Raw genomic sequence first — 11796 nt, forward strand, 5'->3', positions numbered from 1 at the left:
CTGCTGAGGCCTGTAAGATTTCAGCTTAGCCATACTAGGCTTTAGGCCTAAGGATGGTTGACTAAGTAGGTGACCCAGGAATAACCTTGCACCAGTTAAGTTATAAGATTACTGTAAAGAACATGCCAGTGGGTAATGTTTGGGAAAATATGCCACAAAGTAATCATCTAGACCAGTGCTTCTCAAGCTATCTGATGTGGGGGAGCAGCAATTTTTTTTTTATCCCCCAATGTGCGCGCAGACCGGCAGCCGAAGGCTCGCGGATCAGCACCGGTCCACGGACCACCACTTTGAGTAGCACTGATCTAGACAAGACACCCAATTGTAACATCATGAGAAATTCTGCAGTAACCGCAGTTTACCATGGAGACTAGCCTATGTAGATGCTAACAAAAATAAGGAGAACTAAGAGAATAACCTATGAAAAGTAAAGCACCCCAAAGTTTATGGGGTGTGGAAGTGAAATTATGGAAAAAGGGGTTGACACCCTTATGCATATGTCTGAGTCTAGCAGGCATAAGTGTAACTAGGATAAAAGGTGTTGCCCAGCCTGTGTGCTGGGAGGAAGAAACACACAGAGAGATACCAGGATGATATTGCCTGCTGATGGACCCTGAAGTGGTTAAGTGATGTCAGTCATACGGCTAAACACTTTGAATTCTCTCTCTCTCTCCCCATTATTGTATTTTAGTGGATTTGTTAATAAATAAACTTGTACTAAACCGGTCTTGTTTCTCGTGTGCTTCTAGAGTCTCTTAATACTAATAATATTCCTGATGCTGTAGCCCTCAGGAGAGTGAATCTTTACAGATCAAAGTCTTAGACTGCATTGGTTAATCAATACACCCATCCATCAATAAAGCTACAGCAGATTTTTCATACCCGTGAATGCCATAACTATGTTGAATTAAGTTTTACGCATTGACCAGGCCACAGTAGCATCTTCAACAGTCTCTGAAGACAGACATACAGAAGCACTTCTCTCATCCTTAGTTTCTGCTGCAAGGAATCTTGTGTCATAGACCAGAGGCATTGGTCAGAGACAGGATGCATTGATTTTTCAAAGATGAACATCCTAAGGTGAGACTCCCATGCTCACCAAGTCCTCCTGGTAAATGCTCTGCAAATGGAGCTTGTATTTGAAATATGCCCTTCATCAAGGCAGGTCAAATATCTTGTGTAGCCATCATTTAATAGCATCACTGCCTCACAAAATGGGTAGCTTTTGAATTCCAGGAACTTATGGTCAGTCACACTGACTAAATTGGTACCAAAAACCTCCCAGGAAGGAAAATACAAAATACGTACAGTTTCTCAACAGGAAAAAGGAAATGCTACAAAATTGCTATACTAAACCTAACCTACCACTAACAATTTACAGCTATTTACAGAATAGAAGGCTGCAAAGTGTTCTAGAAGTGAGCTCCAACTTGTAGCCCCATATAGTGAGAAGGAACTGAGGGATGTTGCTGCGGTAGCCCCACCCTTTATGCCCTCAGAAGCACAAGGATACTCAGGGCTCATTTGCCACTCCAACAATTACTGCTGATCAGAAATCTCCAGCTTGAGTGAATCGAATCATAGAATATCAGGGTTGGAAGGGACCTCAGGAGGTCATCTACTCCAACCCCCTGCTCAAAGCAGGACCAATCCCCAATTTTTGCCCCAGATCCCTAAATGGCCCCCTCAAGGATTGAACTTGCAACCCTGGGTTTAGCAGGCCAATGCTCAAACCACTGAGCTATCCCTCCTATGCACACCTCAAACAATAGAAAACATATATGGGCAACACATCTTGAAGAAGAGTTCTAGATGCAGGCAAATACAATTATATAATTGTAGTTAAACCAAAATTGTAATGAAATACTTAAAATGCACAGATATCTGAATACAGCTGTTTTATATAGAGATGTGCAGATGATCTCTGAAAATATTACAATACTAGTGAAATGTGTTGAAGATAGGAATGGGATAAACTCCTTGAAAGGAGTAAATTAAAAATATTATTTCAGACTTCTGAATAAAAATTGCTGTCCACCACAGAAGTTAAAGATAGATTTTAGAAGACACGTGTTTGTATTAGTACCAAAATTTGTATTGTATTTTATGTATGAGGACAGCAATATCAAGTCTTTCCACGCTGTATAACCAACAGTCCTTTCCCCCACAGAAAAGCCAGTCTACCATAATCATTCCATCCCCAAGTTGATTTGATCAGGAATTCTCATCCTTTACTATCACATTATTGCCAAGACAATGAAGTGACATAAGGAACAGTGCAAGAGTTCCTTGCTGTGGAAGAATCCTTTCCAAGCACAGGTAGTTATTCCTGTTGTATTTAGTCCAGGCAATCTAGTTGTTGCAATGTTATTAAGTAACATTTTGCAGTAGACATGCCAAATCTTATTCTACACCTTCACTGCCTTACCAAGAAAACAGACAAAGTGTGTTAGAATACATAGCTGAAAACCTGAATGATACTCAGGGTCTGTTGCAAAAAATAATGACATATTAATATATCTCCCAATAACTACTATGATAATGCCCATCAGTGGTAAAAAGAGGAGAGTTTGCTCTATCTGTAGTTTTGATTTCATATAAATCTACCACCAGAACAACTACTGCTTGGATGCAACCAGTGAGAAAACAGAACAAATAAAACAAAAAACACAAGTTACCTTAGAGATCTGCGGATACTGACATGAGAGAATACCTCTGTTTAGCATTTATACCAACTTGACACCCAACCAACGTTCCATCTCTCCTCCTCCCCCCATTTCTTTTTTTTTTTAAACTTAGCAGTACATTTATACACCAAAGGCAAACAAGAGGGCCTTTAATCCAAAGGCTACATCTGAGGAAGATATCCTCTATGTTGATAATGGTAGACACTGGTGACCACATTGTTCCTTTTGCATGTTTTTTTTTTTCCATATGAAGCTCTAATAGCGACTAAATTACATATTAGGAAGTCTCACTAAGTAGGTCATAATGCCTCAGGAAAAGGTTTGATGTGTCATAATTAAGGTTATGATTCTGTCACAGGTATTTTTAGTAAAAGTCAGGGACAGGTGGTGGGCAATAAACAAAAATTCACGGAAGCCAACGATCTGTCCCTGACTTTTACTAAAAATACCCGGAGAGGAACAAACAGAGCGCTGCCAGGTCTTGCAGCTGCTTTAGTCCCACAACTGCTCCTGTGGCAGAAGCCGACCGCTGCTGCTCCAGCCCCAGAGGAGCTGACCCAGCCCTGGCGAGCTGCATCAGCAGCCCCAGGAGGGCCACTAGCCAGCTGCTTCAGCAGCCCCACCTCCAGCCTGTGCTCCGGCAGCCCTGGGGTGGCCACTGGTCAGCTCTTCCAGTGGCTGCTGCCCCGGGGCTGACAGCTGCTCCAGCCCTGCTGCAGACAAAGTCCCGGAGGTCCTGGAAAAAAAATCACGGAATCCATGACCTCCATGACAGAATCGTATCCTTAGTCATAATTGATGGATAGTTGATTTAACTCCAAGAAATAGGATGCTTTTTGTTTCTTCCATGGCAGTTGCAAGGGGGCAACAGTCCCACCTTACATTCATTAAAAGCAAGGCTTCAAAATCCATCGCCTGCTAGATGTCAGTAGAGAATTATTCAGAAGAATTGCTCAGATTATATGCAAAGGAACAGACTGATTCAAACAGAATTTAGTGTTTTTAAACTAGATTCTAGAGCAAGTTTCAGGACTACTTTGAGGGGGAATTACTGGAGATACAGTTCTTTAACAGAGTTCTCACTCTCTGATTTATCTTGAAGTAATTTCTTAGAGAAAAGAGCTACCACAAAGGTTTCAAACTGATTTAAGTCACTGCAGTCTATATAGTGCAGTACAGATGGGAGTTTCGTTTTCAATGGGGGGTTAACTGAAGATTATACCTAAGAAACATTGCCTGGAGAAACAGGCTACACTAGTCTCAGTCCCTTCCCATTCAGATGTTCATAAAACATAAGCCTGACTTCACGATAACTATAGTCAAGATCCTATCAGAAGAACACAAAAGTAACTTGGAGGTTCTTTATATTAAAGGACTTTTGCTGTTTTACCGGCTTTCCCAGGTCTCTTTTTACTCTATAGAAGCAAAAATCTCAGGGAACACAGTGTACTCTAGTTATAAGACTCACATCCATCCTGGAGAACTTGATTCTTACACGTGGTTGATTCTTACAAGTGGAATATTTTAGGTACAGGAATGATTTTGTCCCAATGGTTTTGATCACTTTATGCGGGTGATTCTTATAAACGGAGCGCACTGTATTTGTATTCAGTCAAATAGTAAATCTAAAGCATGCACAGATAGTAATGCAAGCGTCAATCTGATCCTTCTTTTGATGTGACGTTTAACCAAATTAGGCAACTATTTGTATTCTAGAACTTTACAGTGCATGTCAGCAAATGCAGGAAATAGAAAGGCAAAATTCAAGATACCCCTCAAAATAACTGAGCCTTGAGTGCATGCTGCAGGGCTCAAATGCCACATTAATGACTTCTTTACAATGAAATATTGTAGAAATTAATTTGGACAGAAGATATTTGAAGAATTAATTAGCACATCTTAAGCCTACATCTGTGATGCTACCCGCTGTCCATTCTTTGAATGTGCACTATGTCATGAAGTGCCTGCCAAACTCAAATACAGCATAGATACTGAACTATTTCTATAGTCAAGCAATTTGTTTTGAACAGATTGCTTGTATTATACCATTTTAGCTTGGACACCTACCTGTGCAGTGTCATGGCTACGATTCAAGGCCTTATTGAGCAAATCATGCTATGTAACATAAAAAATGGCAGCAATCTAAAAGTCAAAGGTAAAGTAGCATTACCAAACTGCTGACCTAGATGTTAAATTGATGATGCAACAATAGTGGACCGACTGGGACAAAGTTAGGAACTGCAATTCCTCAACCTTTGTCATGAAAGAGCTGTCCTTGTATCTGAAATTAAATGCAGTTACATGTTTCACTACCATGTGAGCTAGGAAAGCACAATTATTAAGCTGCCAAATCTCTCTCCTGTCACGAGGTCATTTTTTGGAGCTCAGCCAAACAAGGTTCCTGCCAAGAGCCTGTTCTGTCCAATGAAGGTATCTATGCTGACCATCACTGCAGATTCCTTCCCCAAAAATGCAGGAAACCTTTTTTTAAAAAAAAAAAAAAATCAAAATTGTACAGATTTACAGCAGATTGAATGACTTCAATAATCAATACAAGGTGTAATCATTCTAGATTTGTGCTGAAATAAGATTTCCATTTAGATGTTTTTAAGTGTGATAGATTATAAATACTTGTATATTCATGGCACACTATGTGTTAATTTATCAGCGCGATGAATGTTGGAAGTAAAACCATGCATATTTAAAACTAATTTAGAGACTGATATCTAATGATTATTGTAAATGCTGTGGAATAATGTTAGTTTTAAAACACTGGTAATTTTTTTAAAAAATAGCCTGCTCAATTTTATTTTCTTCTGATGGCGTTAACAGGGTGCTGCTAGCTACTATTACTATTTGGACATACAGAAAAGAATGTAAGCAACAGATGATATATCAGAGAAGTGTATAGTGTATTTAATTTCAACAAATATTACAGTCCCTCTGATAATTTGGGATTATTATATTATAATAATATCTGGATAGGACTGTGGTTACATCATAACTTTTTAAATGGGGTTAATGTTCTGTTTTATAAAGCAGCTGGAAACCTTAATCATAATGAAGAAGTCTATTGCATATTTTGTATCACTTAGCACAGTTGGTGTTGATTTTTAGTTACAGAATTTTACACACGCTCTAAACTATTGTGGTTATGTAATACAAAACGACATGCCTTAAAATTTAATCTATTTTCCCACAAAGATTGAAGTAATCCTTTGTCTTTGCAAGGAGCTTGAAAAAACAAAATAAAACAGGTGAAAAGGAGGGGAGTATATTCCTGAATATTATCAGTTATACATATAGTCAAAGGCACCATGCTCTGAATATGCACATACTGTTCAGTTACCTACAGGTAGGCACTTCAAGGACAAAAGTGTAGTATACTGTCCCTTAAATTGGCGTTTGCATGTTCTCATTATTACTTAGAATATTTCCATCATAATCAAGCATTTTAATGTTCTACTGCCCAGCTATACAAGAATGAACATATTTAGACTATTAACTTACCTGGAGTGTTTCAACTGCACAGACAATATTGGACCTCAGTCTGTATCCAAACTGATGAATTACCCCAAATCCATATACAACAGAGCACATATGGTTTAACTACTTAATCTGGTTAAATGGAATCACTGTTTTATTATTTCATGGTACACTTGTTCAGTCAGATAGCTTTTAAGAGTCATCTCATTTCGCATGAAGGCCCCTGAGGAACTTCAAGCATGCAGGAGTAATATTGTACAGCTGAATACAGAAAGAGGCAATCTAAAGATTTAAGATATCAAATAATCAGTTTCAATTCATTTTACATTGACAAGGCTTAAAATAAAGAATGAAAAACTGTTAGAATTCCATAGTTTTTCTTTGAGTTCAATAGGTAGCTTATTTTTACTGTTTGTAGCTACAACAAAGTCTGTTTCCCATAATCAGTTGTAGTTCAGGTACAGTACATTAAAACTGAAGACTTGTTGAGACTTGAACAGTGAGATTGATGTCTTATGGTCAACTGCCAAGCAGTGGAAACATTTATTCCAAATACATGGATTTTTCAGGGCTATGTATTTTCTAAAATGAGGAGGGCAGCAACTGTAATATCTCCTACATGGGCTGAAGCAGGGCTTTATGCTTGCTACACAATAGCTTTCTTTACAAGTACCCCTTCACCCACAATTGTGCTTTTTACCCAGGAAGGAGAATGTGTCACTGGAGTTTACATTCAGCAGGGACCACCATTCCACCTCCAATCATAGGAATATACAGTTCTAAAGACAAGTAACTAGATGGATCAAATTATTCTAAACAAAAGCAGGCTGCCTTCCCCAACCTTACTGACTAGCCATTGTTTATAGAGTGACTCCACATATGGGGTGATGACCTGAACATGATGAGCAGGAGCCTGAGCCCCATTTCCACTCAGTCTATGGCAGTACAAGACAGGGAAAGTGGCTTCAGACTCCACCTCCTTCAACGGCGTTGCATGAAAAATGAGGGTGGAGGGAAAACAAGAGAAGAATCCAGTTTATTGCCCCAGTCAACCTTTCAGCCAGTTAGGCCAGCAGCTATTAGCATAGAGCAGCCCTTCCTCCCCATCCTTATTGAAAAACAAAAGCCACTTTGGCTCAATAGGAGAGAAAAAGCAATAGACACTCCAAACCAGAAGAGGAAAGAGCAGCACACAAAAAGGGATGCAAGAAAAGTGATATGAGTGGAGGCAAAAGAATTATATAAATATAATCTCCACCTTAAAATTAAGCAGTTAAAATTTGATAACAATCAGTTAAAGAATGTTTATTCTGTCTGATCATTACATACATACTATTGTTACAATTAACACCTAAGATTACAGCATTTTAAAAGGTAAGTAAATATCTTTGTTTTCTCTGTCTTGTCAGTTGTATAGTTTCTCCTTCCCTCTGGATAGTCAATTTCCCCAGTTGTTAGTGTCAACCTTTCAGAAGACAGCGGAGAAAACACATTTTGTCATAGAAAGTGTAATTTAAAGGCACCGAAGTTAGTAGAGGGTTCAACAGCAGTTGTAGATGAAACCATTCAATTCATTTTTAAAAAGTGTGTTAGATTTAAGTGAATAAGTGACCTTTTGATTAACATCAATAACTATAGGTTTCAGAGTAACAGCCGTGTTAGTCTGTATTCGCAAAAAGAAAAGGAGTACTTGTGGCACCTTAGAGACTAACTAATTTATTTGAGCATGAGCTTTCGTGAGCTGTAGCTCACGAAAGCTCATGCTCAAATAAATTGGTTAGTCTCTAAGGTGCCACAAGTACTCCTTTTCTTTTATCAATAACTATATGAAAACAGAAAAAAAATTCCCTAAATTTCAATCCCGTATTTAAAAGCATAGGTAGCTGGAGTATAAAGATCAAACAGGTGATCAGGACCTTATGAAGGATATCAGACTTTTTTTTTCTTTTCAAGCTATTCAACTTTCATGAGAGTGAGTGCCATAAGGGAGAGTGATAAAGCTAATGCTTCCTGAATTGCTGAAAAGGTCTGGAAGAAGCCAGAGATAAGAAAATTGTTGCAAGAGCCTCGGGAAGGATTCTATTGTTTATCAGGACAATTGTCACTTGAAGTACCCCTTCAGGCATGTATTGTACTAAATTGCCAAGATTCACAGCAAAGAAAATGATGAAGTGGGGGTGGAGAGAAAAGGTCCATCTAAACATACATCTGAAGTACAAAACCTCACAAGGCTAAAATGGTTGAGTGTATAGCATTATAAAACACTTTTAGAATTTCTGTAATTGGTGACAAGAGTTTTCCTTCCTATTAACCCAAGACAGCAACAAGGTCTCTCACCCATTCATTCCCTACCCCTGAAATGTCTGGTCAAAGATCTTTATAGTCCTCCATCAGAATATGATGAAAGCATGCACCCACCTGGCCAGAAGAGGCATGCATGATATTCCAAAGTTGCAGCCACAAGCCATTACGTTCTTAAGTCTGTTGCTTCGAGGAAGGAAAGACGGACCAGATTCACCTTTCCAAACAGGTTGTGCCAAGCCTGTGCTAAAAGCCCTAACACGGGCTAAGGACTGGATGGAATTCACCCTTGTAGGTGAAACAGAAGCCCCAGCGTTAGTATTAAGGGGCATTAACATCATGCTGGGGAGTCGGAGAAATTCTTCAAGGCAGAGAATTTGTTTCACAGTGATCGAGAAGGGAGCATGCCAAGCAGCAGGACGTTCTCCCCAATGCCCAGCCACCCTCACCTGTCTCCAAGACAGAATCGATCAGCCCTGAAGAGCAGCTGCACAAACGCCGGCTGTCTAAGGAGTGCAGTCACTTGCCCTGTACTTCCCGTCCACCCCCACACCCCGCAAAGCCGCCCCCGTGCTCACACTCCTAGTACCTCCAAGCTCCAGTCACCCCATTGTTCCCCAGTGCCCGTGACTCACCTGCTGGCGGCGGTCCGTGGGTTCGGCGAGGCGCTGCAGGCTGGCCGAGCCAGCGGAGCCCTGGGCGGCCGTGGTACCCCCCCCGTGACGGGGAGAAGGCGTGGGATCGGGGTCCCGCTCCCGGCGGAGCTCGGAACGCAGCTCCAGGTAGCAGCCCAGGGTAAGGAGGTGCAGCGCAAGCGAGAGCGCGAAGAAGCCCAGGAAGAGGCGCCAGCTGCCTCCGCCGCTGCCCCGGCGGCCACAGGCGCAGCCACCTCCGTCAGACTGGGGCGTCGCGTGCTCCCTGCGCTCGGAGCTCATGGTCAGTACCACCGCAGGCGAGTCCTGCGAGGAAAAAGAAGATTGGCTACTGCTCCATCCTCGCCCGACGAACCCCAAGCCGGAGCCGCAGCCAGGCTCTACGGCCAGAACAGCCGCCCGAAGCGCCCGGCCAGGGGGAGGAGCCCGCAGGGGCGGAGCCGCCACGGCCTCCGACACGCCTGGCTCCTTGTCCAGACAAGGCCTGGAGGCGGGGCAGCTGGAGGACTCCGCCTTACCTCGCCTGGCCTTAATTTAACTCTTCGCGAACGGTTGGGAGCTGGCGGCTTGGATATGGCATTGATCTCATCCCCATTATACAAGGGAGAGGAATCTGCCTAGGAGCACCGGGTACAGCCTAGAACCCAGGAGTCCCTCCTCAAAAGCAGGGACCTAACTCCCTGCTCAGCGCCCCCTGCTGACATGTTGGTAATTACAAATTACAGTATTGTAAATTCTTTCAGTAAATCACTGATACCTTATTTCAATCATCAGGAGATTTTTGTCTGAGAATATACATCTTACTACTTATAGTAAATCAGACTACGAATGGTGGCAGAATATGGAATGTTGGTGCTAAGGGAGCTCTCAATTATGATGCTGTCTAAGGCATGATGAAGGGGCAGGAATAACAGGCAGAGGCTCACAGCACTATAAAGGTTTTTCCCTATAGACCAGGCACACATACTTTCCATAAAAGACTTTCCATACCTTTAATTTCCCACTGTGAGAGATGTTGAGTAATACGAAGACAGACTGGAAGAATACTGCTAACAGCTGTAGCTGCCCCTCCAAACTTTATTTCCTTTTGGAATTACAGCACAGTCAATGTCAGGTAAAGATGCAGCTCACCTTGTCCAAATAAGCAAGTCTTAGGGGGAAATGGACTGAAGCATAGGATGCATAATGTTTCCCTGTTGACACTGCTCAAAGCAATAAAAATATAAAGCAAAGATGAAATACGCTCTTTGTTAAGAGCAGACAAGGATCCCCTTATTGGTAGCACTGCAGAAAGACAGCATGATTTAGCATCATGGGGCCAACCCTCCAGGAGTAGGAGCAAAGAGTCCTGTGGCTCCTTATAGGCTAACAGACGTATTGGAGCATAAGTTTTTGATGCATCCAATGAAGTGGGTATTCACCCACGAAAGCTTATACTCCAATACATCTGTTAGTCTATAAGGTGCCAAGGGACTCTTTGCCGCTTTTACAGATCCGGACTAACATGGCTACCCCTCTGATACTTGACCTCCAGGAGCAGTGGCAACAGAGGACCTGCAGGGACAGCAGCCGGTGAGAGAGACAGAGAGAGCAGCAGAGAGGGCGCCAGTACTTACCCTCAGCAGTCAAGACATATCTATGTGCATGGGTAAGCACGGGGCAGCAGGTTTGCATAATTTTTGGTGGTGCCCAGAATGGGTCCAAGTCCCACCCCCAACCCTGCCTTGTAAGTCAATATATATTTTTTAAAATAATGTAAAAATGGACTGGAAACAGTAAGCATTTAACAGTTTCCCTATATTGCACAATGTGCAGGCATGGGTGGGGAGGGACGAGGGCTCTGGCTGGGGGTTCGGGAGGGGCTCAGGGCTAGGGCAGAGGTGTGGTGGATGAGGGCTCTGGCTGGGGCTGAAGGGCCTCAGGGCTAGGGCAGACGGTTGGGGTGTGGGGGTGAGGGATGAAGGTGGGGCCGCGGATGAGAGGTTCAGGGTGCTGGAGGGGGCTCAGGGCAGAAGGTTGGGGTGCACAGCGGTGAGGGTTCTGGCTGGGGGTGCATGCTCTGGGGTAGGGCAGGACTGGGGATGAGGAGTTTGGGGTGCAGGCAGGCTGCCCCGGGGCTGGGGCCAGAGAGAAGGATTCCACAGTCCCTCCAGCCCTCTCTGCCCCCCAGCAGCACACTCACCCTGCACCACTGTCACTGCATGTATTCCTAGGGACTCGGCCCCTCTCAGGTCTAGGAAGCCCCCTCACCTCCCCTGTGGTGGGTGCTGGGGAGGGAGGGCTACCATCACGTGTGTGCCTCCTCCCTCCACAGGCACCGCCTCAGCCTGCTGCCAATGCCACTCCCTTTTGTAGCCAGCAGTTGCTGGCAAGGGAGCACGGCGTGGAGCTGCAGGGCAGCCGCCCCCTTCCCAGGCGGGGACGATCTGAGGGAGGCGTGCGGGGGCAGCAGGCGGGGCCGGGAGAAGCACGGCTCCCCCAGCAGGTGGGGCCGGGGGAGTGACCTGGCCCCGAACATTGGTGGAGCTTGGCCCCCATGCCCTGAATTTGCTGGAGAACGTCCCTGGGTAAGCATGCATTTTCTCCCTCCTGCAACAGAGTTTGCTGCTGGAGTGGTGTTGGAGGGGGCTATTAAGATTCATGGAACATTTTCTCTCTCTTACAGCTAC

The 11796-nt window shown here is 43.4% G+C and overlaps 1 protein-coding gene across 2 annotated transcripts in view; it reads right to left on the bottom strand.

Annotated features, from left to right (window-relative positions):
• The window catches only part of EDA (ectodysplasin A), a 187207-nt gene extending 177495 nt beyond the window's left edge, over positions 1-9712 (bottom strand). The window contains exons 1-2 of one of the 2 annotated variants that reach the window (XM_073360977.1): positions 9646-9712; positions 9110-9433 (exon numbers count right to left, since the gene is read on the bottom strand). In XM_073360977.1, coding sequence (XP_073217078.1) covers positions 9110-9409 — 300 coding nt within the window. In that variant the 5' untranslated portion in view covers positions 9410-9433; positions 9646-9712. Of the gene's footprint in view, positions 1-9109; positions 9602-9645 lie in introns of those variants that run through there. The other variant, XM_073360978.1, reaches the window with a different exon arrangement.
• Positions 9713-11796: the final 2084 nt, after the last annotated feature.

Source organism: Lepidochelys kempii, chromosome 9 (genome assembly GCF_965140285.1).
Source record: "Lepidochelys kempii isolate rLepKem1 chromosome 9, rLepKem1.hap1, whole genome shotgun sequence".
Taxonomy (NCBI): Eukaryota; Metazoa; Chordata; order Testudines; family Cheloniidae; genus Lepidochelys; species Lepidochelys kempii.